Here is a 21806-nt window from a genome sequence, read left to right on the forward strand (position 1 = left end):
TTCGAGTAATGGGTAGTACCAAGTAGAGTAGACAACCGGAAACAGACATTGCCGTCGGCTGCAGCGTGGGTCAGGTGTATGTCGGAAGGCGTACACCGATGCATAGCGCTCAAGTCCGCTTTCCCGCAATGCAGGATAAAGATAAACAAACAACAAAAAAAACAAAAAAACAGTAATGGCTACGCTTACAGAAATATGCAAATGAGACAGAAAGTTCGTGAGAAAAAAATTTCGCGACCGGGCCTGCGTCTGTGAATCAAAGCCTCTACACCAGTGGTTCTTAACCTATGGGTAATTACCCACATGTGGGTAATTTCAGGATAGCAGGTGGGTAATCTGCTTAACCGGAATAATGTAGAATTATAGATGTAACAAACAATGTCATAGCTGTAAATGGTAAAGTTGCTTTATAGCTCACACTTTTTTTGATGTTTTGAGTCCGTTCAAAACAACCAAACAAGCACAGTGATATTTTATCATTTTTATAATTGTTTCGTCATAGTGATTTATTTTCTCATCATTTTTGTCGCTGGTTTTATGTATTTTATTTTTGTGACATTTTATAGTAAGATTTTTCTTGTATCCGATAGCCTAGCTAACATTGTTGACTATGTTCCCTTCTGCTTATCTCTGTGAATCAGCATTTTCAAGTGTTGTTACTTTGAAACCAAAATCCCGAAACAAGTTGTTAGATCTGGAGTCAGATTTGCGTTGTGCAGTATCCAATTTCAGGACTGCTCTCCATTCAGCGGCACCTAGTGAATGGAATAATTCCCCGGCAACAACACTTCAACAATCGGAAAACTTCACTCTGCCAATCTCGGTAACCGGCCCTGTGTCAAGACTCAAGAGCCTCTACAAGTATGCGAAACTACCAGGAATAACCTATCAAGGCTTTGTTAGTCCGAGGATAGAGATTCAAAAAACCAAAACTAAATCAATCCAAAATCGCATCCAATATTGCATCGATTGTACAGAAAAAAAAGAGAAAATGTCTCACTGACATTATTGATGTCCTTGTTTGCATTAAATGATGTTTTTGTTGAATAACGCTGTTTTATATTTTTAATCTGTCAAAATAGATAAAATTAGATTTTGGGTAATGGGACTTTGATCTGGACAGAAATGGGTAATAAAGGAAAAAAGGTTAAGAACCCCTGCTCTACACGTATGCGATACTGCCAGGAGCTCTGCAATAAGCTTTCCCAGACCGAGGATAAAAATTCAATTAATTAATGAATCAATTGAAATGAATAAGTCCAAAAACATAAGTTTTTTCTGAATCCGCATGGTCACACCACAGTCTCTATATTAGACTGTGGTCACACTGAGCCGGTTTCCTTTATTTTTACTTTGCTGAGTCTTTTATGACATCACAACTAAGTTTTTGAATGCTAGACTTTCAAAATAAAAATTTCAGGAAACTTGTCACTTTTTGAATTTCTTTTGTGTTAAATCACCCTTGTTAAAACTAAAACATATAAATAAATATTATTATTGACGGAGTTCTGGTCGAGCAAGTCAAAAGCTTTACCTATCTGGGACACACAATAACTGAAAATGGCAGAAGCGATACGGAAACATTGAGACGAATAGAAATAGCAAGAAACAACTTTGTTACAATGAAAAATACATTAACAATGCGTAAAACTAACATCAACAGTCGAAAACGAATTATGAAATGCTATATATGGACTACAATAATTGAAGTCCGAATCAGATTGTGCTGCTCAGTTTCATAAGAAGAAATGGGTGGCAATCCTCCACATGCGGCCAATTATGAAATAACAAACGACGAAACGTTATTTTGAACTTATTCTAGATAAGTGCTGACAGTGCATTGCATATCTTGTTATCGCGCGTCAGTTGTTTGGAAACTAAAAAATAATTGAAAGAAACATGGCAACTAAGCGGCAACAGCATGCACAGTGACGTCATAATAAATAAATAAAACTTTGCAATATATAAAATGTTTAAAAATATAAAATTTTAAAAAGTGTAAACAGTTCCACTGCTTCAGTGGAACATTCACAAGGAACTTTTGTTTGGCGCATGAACAATGTCAGGTTGCAATGATAGGCTATGGCGTCTTGAAATGGCGACCACGACATTTTAGGTGCTGGATTGATGACGTCATAGCCTGGTCAGTTCTTCCGTGAGGTTGATCGCGATATGGTTCACTGTGTTTACTGGAATTTCGTTTGTTTGGGGCTGGGTTGGGGATATTTTAAAGGAAGGGTGATTCCGTGTCGAGTTAGAAAAGTATTTGTGGTAAAAATAAATTCTAATTCTGAACAGCGGGAAAGTGATTATGGCGTGGAAGACAGGTACAGCGACAAAGAGTAGTCCGAAAACGACCCCTGCCGCCATTCCCGGTTGTTCTGACCAATTGACCACCGCGTATATCGCCGATGGACCTCCTGACCAATGAACGACGAGGGTGAACATGACGTAGACAAAGCCAAATATCATTGGCCAATAGAAATGCAGGATTCTAATCGGGAGGTCATTCAAGGTCAACTCGGCGACGGCCAGCACAAAGTTGATGACGTGGACATGGACATTGACGCTGGGGTGGGACTTGGTGGGTTCGATCAGATCCTCCCCGACTCCAACCCAGTAGGAGATTGTTATTATAACCGCCACTGTAACGTAGATGTTCAGCATGCCCCACGTGATCAGGTGGTACCAGCGCAGTGGAGCGTGACCAAATGTTTGCTCACTTGCATCGACCGGAGCGTTGAGTTCGGAAGAAGACCAAGTCGCGATGAGGAAGGATGACGCTGCAATGGAAACGCTGATTGAGGGGAAAGAAATATAATCGCTCTGGGGCTGACAGGGATGACCCTCATAAGTCAACCCGGTGGTCTTTTAGGTTACGTCAAAACAAAACGTTTAAATTGTTTCACACTTTCAACTTCGCGTGCTCTCGTGGTTGACTTTCGTCGGTGCAATCGCTCTACTCTGCGAGGTTGAGAGGATAAAAATCCGGTTATCAATATTCTGGTGCAAAGCTTTTTTAAACAGATTCATAAAGTAGACCTGCTCCCATTTGGGGGTTCAAACTGAAAACCCCTTGGACAAGTTGAAATGCATCAATGTTCGGCCCTCACGTCTAGTTTGGAACAATAGCTTCTTTGTGACGAATCCAGCAAGCTAGATGCTTACAGGAGCATGAGGATGTGAATTCAAGAACTTTCACTGCATTAAGATACAAACATAAACACACGAAGCCAGTGGTGTAGCTAGGGGGGCGGACCGCCCCGGGCGGCACGTCTGGGGGCGGCACTTTCAGACTACGATTTTTGATTTTGATTATAATCTGATAAAAAACGCATTTCATTTTCACATGCTTTTTCTTGAAGGGGCGGCAAAATCTGAATCCGCCCCGGGATGCACATTCCCTAGCATTCCCTAGCTACGCCACTGAACGAAGCTATTTTGTGGTGCAAGAAGCCGTAAGAAATAATGGAATCTTGAAATCAATGATGCAAACCAACTTACCGAAATAGAGAAACATCACAATCTCCCCCCAATGCGTCAAGTACGTGATGTAATAAGGATCTTTGTTGATCACTACGTCAGTGATGAGCCAAGCCATGACGTAAAGGAAGATGAAGGCGCGGTAGAGAAGGAAGTACACTCGGTGAGGCGACCACTGCAAACACAGTTGTCAATTATTGGCAAACAATGGCTTACAAACAGGCTTATGATGCGTTGATGAAACAATGAGACAATCAAGATCGTTGATAACGAAGAGCAACTCGTGACCGCTCAGGTATTGCCAGGAGGAAGCTGTCGTTGAAATCCTTAGTTGGGTCAACAAACAAAACATCAGCAGCAAATTATTACGCCAGTGATTCAAAACCTCTGCAAGCATCTACAGATGTTGAATCGATGTAAAACACGACTGATTTCCTGTCAGGGGCAACACTTCACGAGTTACGCTTTCGCAATGGGATAAATATTCATTGCATCAATTAAATGTTGTTCGGGCTATCGCTGAGCGTGCTACAAGGGAATGGGCATTCATGTTGAGTAGTGGTTGGTGCGGCCACTGAGAAAGTGTTAGTATCCTTTGTATACAATTATATGAAAGGATGAAATCGCAAACGAAGATGTACTATCCAGAATACAAACCAACATGAAAATTCTACAAACAATTAAATCAAGAAAATTGAAATATTTTGGCCACATGATTCGCAATAATTCCATTCAGAGACAACTACTAGAAGGAAAAATGAACGGCAAACGAAATAGGGGCAGACCACCAAGAATTTGGACTAATGATATTGAAGACTGGTCAGGACTTAATTACAAAACTGCAGTTAAAAAATGCCACAACAGAGAAACTTGGCGTCTCATTGCCTCCAACTCTCGATGAGAGGAAAGAACTTAATGATGAAGATGATGAGTATTCTCTTGTCTGGAGACTGAGAATAATATAAGCCACGAATCAATTTCTCGTATTTCACATTTTTGTTCCCAGCAACAAATAACCCTCTTTATTTCAGATTAAAAATCAGATTTTTTTAGTTTTTACATCGGTTCAACGTTGACAGATGTTAAATCAATGCTAAAAAGGTTTGTTTTCTAACTGGGAACGTCACAAGCAGCGTTCATGTCATTTGTCTACTGAATATGTTGAAAGTGTGGAACTTCCATTTCATCATCGACGCGACGATGCTCGCTTCTCGATGCTCACCTGAAATTGAAGGAATTGTTTTCTTCTGCAGTCTCCAAATCCGAATCTTTTCAAACGGAACTGGTCACGTAACAAATCCCTAAGTGACGTCATCGCACGTCATAGCAGCTTATGAACACATGTACTGTTTGTGAAAACCTGAACAGATGACAAGCGCAGTGATGAGATGGTGAAAATAAAAGTGATAGAATTGTCGTTGAGTAGTTTATTTTAATACATTATTATAAAATTTCGTTTGTTGTTTTGGAAGATTATTTTCATGCATAAATCTTCACAACAGTGTTTACCATGACAATAATCTTGCAAAACAACAAACGAAAATTTATAATAATGTAATAAAATAAACTACTCAACGACAATTCATTCACTTTTATTTTTTCTCAGTGCGCCTCTTTGGATGAGCACACAGGTGATAGTCAGGCAGGAATTGCGGAGACAAACGCGAAGCTCTTGTGATATTTCCACCGGTGTCCTATGGAACACTGGTCAAACCAATAAATTTTTTGCTGAACACCTATCAATCTTTCACGGACACAAATATTCCGCGCTCTGATTGAAAATCACTTCATCGTTTTTTCATAACTCAATGTCTGTAGACGTAGAATCAATGTAAAAAACGGTTGATTTGCTGTCTAGGATGAAGTGAAGTTTATTGAATTAGCAGAGCAAAAGGTCATTAAAGGCTTGTATATAATCTACGACTGTGACTTCCTCGATGAAACCTGATGCAACCTAATTCGTACCCTGAACAATTCGTACCATCATTTCATACCCTGAAAAAATCGAGAAAAAAATTAAAAAAAGCCAAAATAGCACACGGATCGGAGTTTTCGTCTAACCCTAGCCCTAACCCTAACTTTAAATTTTTGCGGAAACTCCGATTAGGGACTTCGGCTTTGTTGCGATCAGCGACTTCGGCTTTGTGCTATTTTTTCTCTCGATCTTTTCAGAGTACAAAATGAGGGTACGAATTAAGTTGCACCCGATGAAACCACTGACACTACCTTACCCAAACATTTTTCACTATTTTTTGAGACAAGGAAAACTTCTGTTTTCTTAGGAGTGGCAAACCTATTCAACAAATTAACCTTTTTTACAAAATTAAAACCTGGCAACATGGTCAGTCTTTCAAACCAAAACAGCAACGCCCTCAAACTGCGGGCTGCATCGCGACTTGTTTGACGTAGTTTAGTAGAAGCTGAAGAATCATCTTTTGTTCCCTCCCTCTTTCCTTGCAAATCCTTCACCCGGGGCTTTCCCTCTAATAACCACCAATAAGAAATGAAGGATTGATAGTCGGACGTTATCTACCCTACTTGTTGTTTCTGCGTAGCCTAACTGAGACTTTTCCAGGAAAGCACTCTGAGGTAGTCGTGCTTGTGATCAACTCACTTTGTTCGATCATAAAACATTTTACTTCCACACTTGCTAGCCTTCCACCTAGCCTCGTTCATGAAAATCACTGGCTCAGCAGATGTCTATCTGTGACGTCATCTTCTGGTGGCTGACAAGATTTCACCATCGCGTGCAGGAGGTCACGTGGAATCAACCATGCGACTCAAAACAAAACATTTCCCCACTAATTGTCACTGCTTTGTTACGTCAAGAAACGTTATCGCGATTGCACAGAATCGTCAAAAGTTAAAGACAATTCACAAATTCCACAAGCCAGCAGTGTGACGAAACAAGGACCAACAGCGGCAGACCAACCTCCCGAGCCATGTTTCATTGCCCATTGGATCGCTGAGCGGCATGGTATCGATTTCTTTTGTGAGGTCACAAAACCACAATGATTGAGGTTGCCACTATGTTCAATGGCTTGGCTGCTGAAGCAATCAGTCACATTGTCACGTGATCTAATCACGAGGCTCATAGCGTCATAATGGCTTTCACTCTGTTTGTTGGTTATATGACGCTATCGAAACTGACTTGTTTGAAAATCTGTTACAATAGAAAACTTGCGGTTGAGAACAGCAACAACTAAATACGTGAATTCAACAAGGGCTCAATGTCATTCGTTTCGGATTTCACTTTTTGTGCTTTTTCTATCGCTTGCAGTATTTTCTAAATGATACCTGGGAAAACGGACAATTTTTTCAACCCCATACAACCCCATTAACAGAATCTTCACTAAGTGACGTTTTTAGACATAATACTTTTTACCATTATATCTAACTGATACCTAAGCATGTGACCATTATCGAAATTCCATCACTAAAGCAAATGACCAAAACAATTGAAACGCATCTATCTTGAAAACACCTCTGTTGGAATTGGTCTCATCTTGTTTTCTTAAATTCATGTATTCAATTATAACAATTCAAAATGCTGTTTCCCCTAAACTGCAAAAACAACTTTTTTTAATTCCTCTGGTAGTTTGTATATTTCTCTGACTTCTTATTCAAACCTTCCAGAGCAGCTGAACCTAGTAACGTGGCGAACGTTTCAGTCTGGCCTAAGCTTTGCGTGTGTCGCTTCATATCTTTCTCATGAAACAATAGAAACAAACCAATCTAATAATAACTGTTGGTGCAATTATTGTTTCACGTGCAATCGCGTTGTGCTTCTATTCAGACAATGCAGTGGGCGGCTGATCAGTTGTAACATACCAACGTCATCTGGCCAGCTCCACCACAACAAGTTGCTAAAACTACATGATGTCAACACTGGTGAATATTTCCAACGTTGCTTCAACGTTCCGTTTGACATGGTTTGACGTATATTCTCATCCGTTGCTTCACAACTTGTCTTGACGTTGCAAACTTTAAGCAGTGGTCAACTGGTCATAACTGGTGACAATGCGACCACGAAAGTTTCCCTGAGGCGATTACATCATAAACAAGAAAACGCTTAATCGCTGTTTGCTGTCACGCGAAGGATAAAGTTCGATCAACCGAGCAGCAACGCGATGAGTGGCAGCTGATAATTTAACGTCATCACATCGTAGTTTTACGAGCTATTATTTTGCTCTAACCCTCTCAAAAGATGGAGAAACATGCAGAAACACTAAAAATCTTACTTATAGCGTTGAAAAGTAATGTTTACCAACTTGAACACGGGATTGAAAATTTTGGACATTTCAAAAAGTTTTACTACTTACGGTAGCCTACCTAAACAGACACTTTTCTGATATAATAAAAAAACGCTCACTGCTTCGCTGATGTCTTTTAGTGTCACATCAGCTTCTGATGCAATTTTTTCATGGCAGACCTGCAAAGTTTATTGTGTAGGCAGTGGCGTAGCCAGGAAAAAAAATTGGGGGGGGGGAGCAAATATTTGATGAATTGAAGAGAACGACAAAGTGTTTTACTTAAGACATCGCCACCTGATGTGCAGTGGCCCATCCTGGTGGGTTGAGCAAGGGAAGCAACAAAAGTGGTGAGGGTGGAGGTAGAGCGTGCCGAAGGCACGCGTATTCTAGGGGGGTCCAGGGGCATGCTCCCCCGGAAATTTTTTGCAAAATTACACTCAAATAATGGATTATAGCGCTTTCTGGAAACACTTTTAAGGTAATATTTCTATGAAATTCATTAGCAGATGAACAGCTATTAACTTATTAAAGGTAGCTCTTACACACGAACGAGCAAAAACTGCGGCTAAAATTAAAGAACACCAAAACCTCAGCTACACAAAAACTCAACAGAGTAAGCGATTCTAAAATTGCTTCCACAGATTAGTTAAAAAATTCGTAAATCGTGTAAATTTTGCTCGATTTACGATTTGCAAAATTTATTGGTGTCTTTCTGTGAGTCTAAAACAAGTCCCTGCGGGTGTTAATAGCCAGATGACTTGGAAAACGTTATAAGTTTCTACAAATTTTATTATATTTTCAACAAAGGGCTTAACTTTGGAATTCAAACTTTGAAAAATTTGGGGGGGCGTGGCCCCTTTCGCCCCCCCGGCTACGCCTATGTGTGTAGGTATGAAATTGAGAGTTGCTGTGTCTTTTTTTTCATCCTAAAAGTATCGCTGGACTTTGGATTAGATGAGGATGTATCTCTGACTGGCGTAACGTGGCTGCTTTCCGTAAGCTACAATTTGGCTTTTTCGTGGACGATCCAGACAAAAAACTAGGCCTATTAGTATTAATTTATGAAATTTATAATTTACTTGACAAAAAAGCTTCTGGTAGTTCTCTGGCCGATCTACGAATTAATTCATAGTCAATAGTCATAGTCTATTTCTAGAATCACCAATGGCGTCGGCAGGGGGGGGGGGCAGGCAGGGCAGCTGCCCCCCCCAATGTTTTGGGCATCATCTTTTTATTTTTTTATTAATAATATATTTTTTTTAATATTTGGATCCCAACCTCAAGTAAGTCAACTCAAGTTGCAAGAGGGGGGGAGAGGTAAAAGCTCTCTCTTTAAAAAATGTATGGAAAACCTTGATGACTAAATCGTACAGTAGATTAAAAGATTTTCTACAGAAGCAAAGATATAGACGTTTTGAAGTTTTAACTAACGTCACATTGATGTAGAAAAATAACAACCTGTTAAATTTTTGATATCTCACACTCCCATGACTTCTTCCGCGCGCATTTTGGCATTGGTTGCTTGCAGTGATTCTTTCACTTAAACAAAACGTTTTGTTTCAGCAGTTTTGAGCTGTTCGATTCTTAAGTTGTAAAGGAGACTCAATTTCTCCAATATTTATCATTTATATTTCTTCTTTAATCTCAGCAGAGTATAAAACTTGTAAAAGTTTTTCATCCATACGACGTCATGAATGAAATTATATCTCAAATCAGCGTAATGACGTGACATCATCTAAACATTTTACCAAATAATAAATTAACAAATTCGATCGTCAAAAGTGGTTTGGTGGTGGTAAATATTACGTAATGAAAAAAATGTGATAAGGTTAGAAGACATTACGTCATGTATTTTCAATACAAATTGAAGTTTAAAATTTATTCTTTTGTTCATAGTCGTAATCCACCTTCAAAGCGGTACTACAAAGAACAATTTTCGATAAGGGGGGCATCAAGAATAAGTCGACATGACTTTTAACCCTTAGAAGGTTGGGCTCCTGGAGTCTTGCTCAGTTTGGGGAGGGGGGGCTGTCAATTCTTCTTATGCTTTAGGAGTGATATCTCTGTTATTTTGGCACGGTTTCAAAATTTGGGATTCACTTTGTAAAATTATTCACGCTGAGCACATCCGAAAATTAAAACTATGTGAATTTTAGAACTGCTCATATACGTTGAAATGTTGAGGTCACTTATGAGTGTCATTTGTAGCGTAAGTTTACACATTATTTTTTGGTAGAGTAATGAAGAACGTGCATAGTAATGTTGTGATTAATTTTTATACATTATTTTACATACAGCCAATGCCCTTCACGCTGTGAAACAGTTAGGATTAGCGAGACATGGGCCAAATTAATTAGACTACTTTCATCCAGCTGGTGGGAAAATGTTTCACAATAGAATATGAAATATTTTAGAGGATGTGCTGAGAAATGCCTTATATCTTCAATTTATAACCTTTATTCGCTCAAAATTTCAGCTCAATAGAGGTGAATAAAAGTTAGGAAAAGTCAAGAAATCTCGTAGTCGCAGCCTCAGTGGTTTTAGAGATACAACTGTTGATACAAAAAAGTTGAATTGACAGCCCCCCCAACCTTCAAAGGGTTTGCATTGAGTCAACAGATCTATGCCTGGTTTACGTCAGCTCCGGGGATCAGTGAAATATAAGGTTGTCATCTTCAGTGCAACAAGACTATTGATAGATTGGTTTAGTGAGGATTCGTAGTCCCATTGCTTTCATTTTGAGTGATCATACTGATTTTCAATTTATTCCTACAAGACGTTACGTAATGAAAAAATATATAACTAAGGTTGGAAGACATTACGTCATGTCTTTTCAATTCAAAATGAAGTTTAAAATTTATTCTTTTGTTCATAGTCGTAATCCTCCTTCAAAGCGGTATTACAAAGAACAATTTTCGATAAGGGGGGCATCAAGAATATGTCGACATGACTTTTAAGGTTTACGTCAGCTCCGGAGATCAGTAAAATATAAGGTTCTCATTATCGTGATTGTAAGCCGCGGGAAATTTTTTCTCTAAAAAACAGATTCTCGGGAAGCTAAACATTTTTTCCAGCCCTGGTAGAAAACAAGAAAAATTAAATAATATACCACTGTCTTGCATGTGTTGCACCAGTGGCGTAGCCAAGGGAAGGGGGTTCGGGGGTTTCAACCTTTCAAATTGAATTTACGGATGTTAATACATTGTTTACAAGAAAAGTTTTAGCCTATGATGCAGTTTCTCGTCAAACTGTGCAAGGATGCAAGCCATCTGCAACTGCTGAGATCGCTTGTTCGATCTAGATTAACATCTAAACAGCTATTCGTTATACAAAACTTGAATATATCAGAAATAGCCTAAACTATAACTTCATTGTCTCAAAGCTTTTTGTTTGACACTCATCAAGATGCATGACCTCTATGACGTTACATTTTCTAAACTTTGGGTTGACTTCAGAGCATAAAAGTTAGTGACTTCCCGGAATAAGATCGTTTTTTGAATCAACTAAGGAGAAAATTGATAAATAATAAAACTGTGATAATCTCGCAAAAAAAAGCAATCAACCTATGTCTCTAAAACAAAGTTTGCCTAATTTTAAACGAAACTGCATTAAAAGAGCAAGTTTTGCCAATACCAAACATTCAAATATCTCAGTCTGGAATTAGCAACAAGAAAACATAGAGACTTAGCTTTATTTTTCAATGTATGCATGTCATCTGTGGGAAAATTATCATCAACGTGACATTAATCGTCTGCGTGTTGCCTTCAATAATGCGTTTAGAATTATTCACAATTTGCCGAAACACTATAGCGTACGTGAACATCAAGTCTTGTGTAACATCATAACATTTGATGCATTACTTCGGAAATATGTTTTTTCTTTTGTTGGAAGATGCGAAGTATCGTCTAACTCTATTGTTGCCTCCCTGATGAGGTCTGATTGCCATCGTATATCAAATTACCGTCTTCATTATAATAATTCTATGTATGCTATTATCTAGTTTTGATGGCTGCCATGTCATCTGATTGTTTTTATCGTTCTCAATACTTTCAGTTCTTCTAACTTGTAACGCTACCGTACCATTGTCTGTAAACTTGTAACAGTAGATAGGCCTAGCCTATTTATTGAGATTTTGTGCATTTGCAGTTTGCGTATTATTTTGTTATTTTTTGATGTTATTTCGTTGTTGTTGTTCGTTATTTGTGCATTTGCAGTTTGTGTATTACTTTGTTGTTTTGTTTTGGATATGGACAGCTTTGTCTGATGCAAATAAATTATTATTATTATTATTATTTTCGAAAAATGCCGAAGAAAACATGATCTTATCCTTTTGCTATGCCACCGGACAGCACCAGTTTACAGGAATATTCATACCCACAATTTTGTTGAAAATGCTCTCAGAATGCACCAAACTGAAAGTAATTTTTCAAAATTTTCTGGGGGAGGCCCCCCAGACCCTCCGACGCTAAGTGTCGCCTTCGGCGAACACGCCATCGGGCTTCGCCCGCCGGCTGTCAACACCCCCCTTTCAAAATTTTTGATTATGCTACTGTCTTGCACTGTCAATATTTTGCCCCCCCAATGTTGAAGGTCTGGCGGCGCCACTGAGAATCACTGCTGTGGAGAGGTGATGTTTTCAGATTTTTCCTGTTCATGTTCTCTATAAGCATATGTTTGGGTTTTGGTTTCAATTCAATTTAATTTATTTTTCTTTGTCGGAAAACAACGGCAATGATAAAGTTACCAACAGTTTACGGGAACAAAACCAACAAAAGGAAACGGCGGCAAAACCAAAGAAGTTTAAAACGTGCATGCGGGGTAAATTTAAAGGATACGTATTCAGTGGTTCCCAAGTCCCAACCTTTTAGTCTTGGTGACCCCCTTTAAAAAATTTTGTAGATACCGCGACCCCCCACTTATATTCTTTCCTAAATGCAAGTAGCCTATACTATTAACAAATAATACAACAAAAGGCAGCACTAAAAATGTTTTTCTTGCATTTATTGACAAATCAATGCGATGGTTGACCTTGTAGGTCTGCAGCTAACCGTGAAATTCGAGGTTGCGTGCTAGACAGAGCCAGTCTGATCTGTGGGTATGAATCATACATTTCACACCAAAATTGAGAGAGTGACTTTGTATTGCTGGTTCGCAATTGCTAATTGCTCACTTAAATTAAACAACCAGCATTCCAGTCCCAGTTGAAAATATCTATCATTATGATTTCAAAAACACAAAGCTATTGCACTGATGTAATGTTCAAGTTCTCTCTTCCTCCTACACTACAAATAAATACTTAAACAGACCACAAACTACTAGCACTAAGGCTAATCTCGTTGCTAGGATCTCATTGCGGTGTGTTTACATCACCCGCAACCGCTTTATTTCGGTTTCATTTCTGTTGAAACTACCGACATGAAATCCAGACCGCCACGAATCTCATTTCGGTCATCGCATGCAAACAGACTACGAGTCTGGCAGACTAACCGAAACGGAAAAATTTTCGTTTCGGGCGCAATGAAACGTCATGTAAACGTAGCCTGGCACATACTACTAGTGGACCGGTACCTCGTCCTACTTACATTCACTTTTGTTGTGGCATGAGCAACAGCTTCGCGAGCCCCTATAAAATGCTCTGCGACCCCCAAGTTGGGAACCACTGGATAGATGAAAGCAAATTTAAGCACGGCCACCAAACCTAACAGTTTAAAATAGATGAATTACAGTAGTTGAAAAAATCAGTTGGCTCCACATACCTAAAGCAACTGGAGGTCTGACAGTTGATGAAGGTGACAGATGATGATTTTCCAACTCCAAAGATGTTTCCATTTTGTTATTGGGATGCTTTAACGATAGTTGGAAGAAAACTTGCTATAGCCTAATTGTTGTCGCTAGTGCAACCCTTTGCCTTAGGAAAACGTTAGAAAACGTTTATAGGAGTTATGACGTAGCCTAAACTTGAATGCAGAGATGGAATACAGGTGTCATCCCCAGAGCCCGATTAACCATGAGGCACACGAGGCACAGGCTTCAGGCCCCCTGGTTTTGGGGCCCCCAATTTTTTTTACATTAGTATCGTAGGCGTAGGTAGTAAAAGTTGTTGTTCCAGTGTGTGCACAGTTGTTATATTTAACATTCCATTACTGGTAGCCTACCACGATGAAATGGAACTAGTATTAGTTAGGCTACATAGGCTATTAATAATTCCTTGAATAGCCTGCCATAATATTTTTATAAAACTTTGTATTTTTTCTTGTACTATCCTGAAATCCTGCTGTCAACCAGCTCACATTTCAAAAACAGTGAATTGTAATAAAGTCAACAAGAGTTATGATGACTGCGCAGTTTACGTAATAGGGCCTGGCACAATTATAGTGTGAAAAACATTGTTTTTTATTTCTTTAATGACTACCGCTTTTAGTTTTTAATTAGTTAGCTTGTTTATATTACTACAAGTTGTTACTGGTGTTAGTGATTTAAGTGATGTTTAGTGCCAAACCAGACAACCATAATTTAAATATACTTGCTACAGAATTTTTTGCCAACCATCCATTATACGTAAAAAAGTTAAACTTTCATAGGTTTTAAGGAACCATTAATAAACTCTGCTAGTTCAAATTCAAGTGTTGGCTACATTTTGATAGTGTATACAGTAGGCATGTACAGTATCAAATGCGCTCAATTTCCAATCTGTTAGAGAGATTTTTCATCCAATAATTTTTGTAACAAGTGTAAGAGTGTTCATACTGTTAGAAAGCTGTAGGTAAATTGGCTAAATTAATATTTATGAAGTTATAGTTTTTCTTGAACTTTTTGTTAGCCCATATTTCATCATTCGCAGAGACTACATGGAAAGCTATTGCCAATAGGGCCCCCTAAACTTAGCTGTGCCTCGGGCCCCCGTGAGCCTTAATCAGGCCCTGGTCATCCCATTCCCATGTAGTATCTTCATCTTTCATTTGTCTCTTCTCCAATGGATGAAACCTGGCGTTTGTCACGCTAACATGGGTCCACCAGGTTTTGCAGCCCTTTGTCCATGCTTTCGGTTGTTGGAGTTAAACTTGTGTTAATTGCTAAAGTTAAACTTGTGTCATTGCTAAAGCCTTATGGCCATACCATCGCAAACGGTGGATTCTAAAGAATTTAGGGAGATTTTTTACTTGTGTCCTTGTGTCAACTCATGGATACTTTCGTCAACTCATGGATAGGCCTACTTTCATTTCTAATTTTATCTTTCAAGTTTTTTTACACATCATTTGGACCATTCTTATTTCTGTAGCTTCCATTTTGTTCATATCTTCGATTCTCACAGCCCATCTTTCAGCTCCATAACATATTGTACTTCTTATACAATCATGTCTTATCTACTTGTAATGTAGAGGCTTTGAACCACTCACGCAAGGCCGGTTCACCGAGATTGACGGAGTGAAGTTTCCCATTGTTGTAGTGTAGTTACCGGAGGATTATTTATTCCATCCATTAGGTGCCGCTGAATTGAAATCTGTCCTTAGAATGTCTTGCTCAAGCGCATACCGGTACCCCTAGAGTCGAACCAGCGCCGCTTGATCTTGAAGCTTCTTCGTTCACGAAGTCACGCGCTAACCAACTGAGCTATCGGGGCGGAAGGAAAAAGGCTGTTTTCCCCCAAGATTTAGGGCTTAAAATTAAGCAAGAAAGAGTGAAATGGATGATAGCATGCTTGCTTTTTCTGAACAACACAACTTCAACGCAAATAAAGTATTTTCTTCATTCGTATTTTTAAGCTTGCTGCCAGCTTGTCCTCACGTACTGCCGATCCGCTACAAAAATTAAGTCTTTCTGACGTAACAAAACAAGTGGAATCTGGAATGAGACAAATTGACAAACGGCGTCTAGTGGAGAATAGAGCAACCTTTGATCGGCAAAGCTGAAAGCGAAGTTGTTGAGGCAGGGCTACCTGTTGCTGTGGATTCAGGTTAAAGGATTTTTACTGATTTAAAGGTTTTGTTTACTGAACTTAGGTAGCTTTTGGTGTTAAGTTTGTGGTGTCAGTTTCTGTAAATTTTTAATCTACGGTAACTTATTTCTGACTTCAAAATTTAATTACTAACAGCCATAAACGGGCTGAAACAGCAGCCCGTCGGTTTTATTGTTAGGGCAGGCTAAGCTATTTATCCTTCAAACAAAGCATGATAGGCTGGTAAAGAGTTAAATTGTTTACTAAGTAGGGCTAAATATACTGGAAGTTGGGGTCAGTGTACACTTAGGTAAGCTATTAGCCTTGTCTTCGTGAACGAGAGGTAGCCTATATGACCTGTAAAACAGGACTAAAGTCATACCAAAGTTTACAGTTAATGACAAATAAGTTTCACAAAATTTAAATATGCCAAAAAGGTACTTTTATTAATTAGCCTTATAAGAAAGTCAGTTGCTGAGTCCCCTTGTATATTTACACCAGTTTCTGTAGCTACTGGCCTATAGATATTAGATATAGAAGTATTATCAAACAATGTCAGCTTTTTAATGTACAATCAATCAATCAATCATTTTATTTTTCGTCATTAACGCGTCCGGGACGAAAAAGATACTAACTACAAAAATCGATGTAAACCTACCAGCACGTAAACGAACGGGAAAAGATGGCAAAACCTTGAAAGGTTTAAAACGTGCCTGAATGAAAAATTACCGTATGTAGTAGGCTATATATCAGTAGTTAGCACGGCTACAAAACCCAAAAAAACAAATAGCAAAAAATAAAACAAAAACAGAGAAGCACACATGTAGTATTGAATGACAGCCTAATGAAAAGTGTTGTGGATTGAATTTGCCAGTTCCAATATTGATGTGGATGAGCAGTCATAATAATAATAATAATAGGATGGAGAAAGAAAACCGGACATAAAAGAAACCCATCCTCAGGCAAAAGCCCGTTTCAATGTGGCCCAGGAGAGCAGGTGTTGAGCTCTTTCTATGGTTAGACTGCACATCACACAGTAGCCTAAGACGATTGAGGTTTGATATCCAGTGTAAGTTATTGTTTCTTGTCCAAATAGATTGTCTTGTCCAAATAGATTGTCCAAATAACTTGTCCAAATAGATTGCTTTTGTCTTTATTACCTTGATAGCTGGGAAGGCCAGGTTTATGCCATTGTTAAGCAAGAATATAACTAGACCATTTCAACTTTCAATGAATCAATTGTTTATACAGCCTATTCAAAAACAAAACACAAATGTGACAAAACAAAAAATGTATAAAATGTTAAAAACGAAACGCAAATGTGACAAAACAAAAAAATGTATATTATAAAATGTTGAAGTTTTGTTTTTGAATTTTGAAAGAGAGATAACAAAGCGATAAGAGTTTTAGCTAGTGCACTAATCAGCTCCATTTAGTCAGTGAGATAATGAGATATTCACTGATGAAATAGAATAGGCCATATGCTTGTCTCATGTCAACCAATCTGGCAGTAAACTGCCTCATGCAGTGAGTTGTCCAGTGTTGAAGGATTCTGCTTTCAATATATGCAGCAAATCATCTATATCGAATAGTTTTGCATCAAATAGTCTAGACTGCTTTGAAATGCATTTGCACAATATTGTTATTCATTTTACATGAAATTAAAAAGTAAAGATATAAAATAGTTGCGTTTGTTTAAAATATTCAATAGCAACATCTAAAAAATGCTAAAAATCATATCGGTATATTTGCTTTTGTATCAAAAAGTCGTTGTTCAAACTGTATCCCTTGGCCTACGGCACCGCAATCTGTTGTCACATTGTTCGTTGGGAGATTAATATTGATTGTTTACTTTTTTATAACTACCTGAGAATGATAATTATTCTTTAAAAAATATAAATATTCTTCAGTTGATAATTTAACTGTGTAGCTTTGTTGTCAAGACTTGTGCAACAAGTTACATCTTTTGTTGTTGAACTTTATGTTTGACTTGTTTTGAAACAATATTTGCTAACCTGTTTTAAACTTTTGTTTACTTGTATTACAAAGAATGAATGTACTTAGTGAAAAGAAGGGATTTGTTGGAAAAAGAATATTAGTATGTGATAATGAAGAAACAGAGTCCTGTGACAAGTTGCGATGGCAGTGTGGAATTATTCGTTGTGCTTCATCTAATAATTTGGATGATAGTGATTTTATGGTAAGCTATGGAAAGATAAATCAAACTAGGGTAATAATAATCGTGTTGTTATTTGCGCCCATTGCGATAACATACGGTACACTGCGATCACAGATGCGATACAACAGACGACATGAAGCAGCAAAGTGACATATAATCTTTGAGTCAGCTACTCCCCTTATTTTGGCTTGCCATTAAGTGTCTTTGCCGAGACACAGCCGTGTGCTCTGAAGCTATGTCGAGCCCACGTCCTTTCGAACGTTGCACAGACGTTCTCACCACTCGGCTACGCAGCCGACAGACAGACGCAGCCGGTAGGCTACTGAAGATGTCGAGCTACTCGCAGTATCATATGTATATATATGGTAAAAATGCTGATGATACTAGTTACAAATGGTAACCTAATGTTTGTGTAACAATCAATAAAAGTAACATAGTGTATGCAGTTTGGACAAACAAATGTGCACACCTGACAGTTGATGTTTGTGATGAACAAGCGTGAACTGAATGTACAAACAATGAGTTTCAGCTATTATGTTGCCACTATTTCTAGTTTAATATCTGTTCAATGAACTTCATCCTTGAGAAATTAGTAGTGTAGGTGGATTAATTGTAGACACTTATTTTGATACGCATACATACACATCAACTTTGGACTATTTTAAGAAGTTGCATCTTTCAGATATACATTGAATGGGACGGAAAAGAAGGTCAAGACTGGAAGAAGTTAGAAGATTTTAAAAATGTTTTTATTGAACAAGGTATCACTGTGACTGAACACTTTCTCTCTGGGAGACTAACCGCAGCATTGGTGAGTCATTGACAGTTTGTAATGGGCAAATATTTGTAGCAATTTGAGTTTCTCACGAAACTATAGTAATCTTCAATACACAAGAGATCGAATAGATTGTCAATGCGTGCTGATGTGCAGCATTCTACTGTGCATCAACACTTTACGGATGAACATTTGGATTCAGAGTGAGTCTGTGATGCAGAATGACTTCCGAATGCATTTATCTGAATGATACGATTTATATGCCATCATACCCAATCACCATGGTGACATAATGATTGATTAACTCGAATGACGTAAGACTTGGTTGGTTATTTCTTGTGTCTGTTGTTGAAGTTGTGCTGTTTAGAGATGTTGATGACAGAATTAGATCTCTAACTTTTACCAAAGCAAAATTAAATATGTGTCAATCATTAGTTTCTGTTGCACACATCTATGGACATTTGCATGAAACAAAATGTGAGATATATATTGTAAGTCTGGCTTCCTGCAATTTGCCTACAGAGTTTATAGGAGAAGGCAATTGAATGCCATGAATGAATGATTTTGACAGGAAACATTACAAAATCTAAAAAAATTAACTATAAAAATGCTGTTGGAAGTGTTTGTGGCCTTAAAGAGTGCTGTGTGGTATCAATGAAATGAGTGACATTTGTCATTTAGAGATTTAATTTTGCTACACTAGCAGCACTGTAAGGCAAGCGATATCTCACATTGAATGTTCAGATTTCAATTCTTGCTAGATGGAAATTGCTTTAGTTTGTGAGCAGCACTATCTCCCAGGCAGACGTTTAAAGCAGCTGCTAATGCTGTAATTGCTCAGAATGACGTATCCCCTCATCATCACCTCTGCGGTTTCACTTTGATCGTTTCAAGCTTCCACCTGTTGAAGGCTTAGTTGGACGGTAGAGCAAGAAAATCTTCGTGTCCACCTTCAAGCATGTCATTAGGTGTCCTGTCAAGATACATCACTTTATAAATCCTCTTCATCTTTTGGCTTTTCACAAATTCCTTCAAACTGGTGTCTTTTTCTGCTGCATATATGTCTTGAGACTTTAGTTTAGATGTTTCCTTGGGCGGATATGTGGAAAGTAAAGTGAGATTTAAATAGACAACCGCTGCAAGAAAAGAATCGGCCATCCCCACTAGTGGGGACAAGACCGAATTTGGATGACGATGAACTTGTCATTTTGTGTTTTCAAAAAACTCAATTCTTTGCTTATCCATCAGATCTTCCACCAACGTCGCGGCTTCCAACTTCCAACAGATGATGTCCTTGTGGAATTCCTCAACGACAGACACAGGTACCACAATCTTGATGAACTACAGGTTGCATCCACGTGTGTTACTTCCAATAATCTTTAACGGGATGTCAACATTGATCAATGGTCATCTCACCAACCTGCTTGAAGTTAACAAGTAGCAATTGTGACATGAATGTCATGGATGTGCCATTGTGCCAACGCTCTTTTCTACCTTGCAATTCAACATGAACAAATTGGTCTTTGCTGGTTGCTGCAACAACTTAAAATAATAACCTGATGTTGTATCGTTGCAGGGCCTTTGTGAAGGAGGAAAACATACGAACCGTTGAAAAGGTCGGTGATTCTGTAAAAGATTAATTAGACTAAGATATCTCAATTATCAACCGGCTTTTTGGATAAACTCGACCTTTCGGCTTTCCTGTGCTAATCTTTGATAGCTTCAGACTGAAAGTCGGCGGGATGCATCTACTGCCCTAAACTTTCTAACCACCTCTTGTGTTATTCAGGAGGATGAGCTTTTGGTGGGAACTTCCGGGAAGACCCGAGATGCGGTTAACGATTGGCTTATGGTGCAGCGTGCGCAGAAGATACTGGCTGACAGTGAGTGATGTTTTTACATTGGAGTTACGTACGTTGCTAACCTCGAGGTGGCGATTTTAGTCGAGATTCGGCCCCAAATTTTGGAAATTTATGACTGTGTTGTGGGTGGCAGAAGATTGCGGGACACTGCTTCAAAAATTTGGGATGTCAAGAATTTTTATTATTTGGAAACTTCAAAAATAGCTTGTTTCTATCTTTGCTCGAATATCAACCATAAAAATGCTATAAAACCTTCCTAGGAAGGAGCTGTCTGACCGGGAGCAGGATTCTTGTCTTCCGGGACAACTCCTCCATCAAGTGGTTCAACGCTCTCATCATCCGGAGTGACGGGAATCTCCTCCACATTATGAATGAGCAGGTGTGTATTGGGTGTGTCATGGATGACTTCTGCTTAGCATCTATGTGCTTGCCCTGCGATGTAAACCAACACTTTGATTAAGCTTAGTTTGAGCTCCTGGGGCCGGGGGTTCATCTGTTTACCACCTCAAGTTGACTATGATCTTGGACTGCTCGCTGGCGCTACCAGAGCTTTTCGTAGCACCAAGTCTGATAAATATTCAATAAAAGTAAAACATTCTGAGACATTTTTGGTTCAATGTTAAATCTACGATACGGTTGCTTGTTTTACGTACCGGTACATTGCACATTGCTATCTTGAAGCTTGTTCTGTGTGGGCATTTGTTGGTAACTTTGGCGTTTAAGATTTGTTCCTGTGACTTGCTTTAAATGCGGTAGACATAGCAATTAGTGGGCTGTCTTTATTGCTTCTATTGTTGTGAATTGGCAAGTTGGTTTCAAATCAAGTTCTTACTTGGTTTGCCAACTAACCACCTAGCAGGCACAGTGGCACACAGTTGAAACCATCTTCAAGCGGAAACGCTCTCATGAAGAAATTGACCAAAAACAGTGAAATTGTAAACTTCAATTACAAACGTTTGGGTTGTATGTCGAATGAAGTAAATATTTTCATTGGTTAGCTGTCAAGGCGTGCAACCTGGTCTGCCCTGTCCCTTATTGACAGAATTAGAAAAACCCAGCCACCAAATCAGACTTTTTACATTGATTCAACGTCTGCAGAGTTTAAATCAATGTAAAAAAGTGCTGATTTGGTTGCTGGCAACCTTCTTGCGAAGGATCACATCTCGCGGTGTATTTCGGCACTTTTTGGTTAAAGCAACGCTTCGAGACGTCGCTTTGATGTTTTAATTCGACAACAACACTTGGCGCAATCACTGCCAAACGTCAACAAGCGATTGAATATTATTGTCCGCTCATAACCTTCCATTGATGAGTCATC

The 21806-nt window shown here is 38.6% G+C and overlaps 2 protein-coding genes across 2 annotated transcripts in view; one reads left to right on the plus strand and one right to left on the minus strand.

Annotated features, from left to right (window-relative positions):
- Positions 1-1593: 1593 nt before the first annotated feature.
- Positions 1594-4845, minus strand: LOC145782280 (protein rolling stone-like). The gene is made up of 3 exons (XM_082594069.1): positions 4706-4845; positions 3505-3658; positions 1594-2783 (listed from the first exon to the last, which is right to left on the minus strand). The coding sequence occupies exons 1-3, from the start codon at positions 4796-4798 to the stop codon at positions 2134-2136; spliced, it is 897 nt and encodes a 298-aa protein (XP_082450195.1). The 5' UTR covers positions 4799-4845; the 3' UTR covers positions 1594-2133.
- Positions 4846-17722: 12877 nt separating this feature from the next.
- The window catches only part of LOC145781774 (uncharacterized), a 36059-nt gene continuing 31975 nt past the window's right edge, over positions 17723-21806 (plus strand). Inside the window, exons 1-6 of the mRNA XM_082593444.1 lie at positions 17723-17872; positions 18534-18662; positions 19875-19948; positions 20203-20242; positions 20416-20509; positions 20749-20867. Of these exons, the coding sequence (XP_082449570.1) occupies positions 17723-17872; positions 18534-18662; positions 19875-19948; positions 20203-20242; positions 20416-20509; positions 20749-20867 (606 nt within the window). The remainder of the gene's footprint in view (positions 17873-18533; positions 18663-19874; positions 19949-20202; positions 20243-20415; positions 20510-20748; positions 20868-21806) is intronic.

This window comes from Aplidium turbinatum, chromosome 13 (genome assembly GCF_918807975.1).
Source record: "Aplidium turbinatum chromosome 13, kaAplTurb1.1, whole genome shotgun sequence".
In the NCBI taxonomy this organism is placed as follows: Eukaryota; Metazoa; Chordata; class Ascidiacea; order Aplousobranchia; family Polyclinidae; genus Aplidium; species Aplidium turbinatum.

Coding starts and splice junctions, on each gene's coding strand:
- LOC145782280 (XM_082594069.1), bottom strand. CDS start 4,798: ATGACGTCACTTAGGGATTTGTTACGTGACCAGTTCCGTTTGAAAAGA. Junction 3,659..4,705: donor AACAATTCCTTCAATTTCAG/GTGAGCATCGAG, acceptor CTGTGTTTGCAG/TGGTCGCCTCACCGAGTGTA. Junction 2,784..3,504: donor TGTGATGTTTCTCTATTTCG/GTAAGTTGGTTT, acceptor TTTCCATTGCAG/CGTCATCCTTCCTCATCGCG.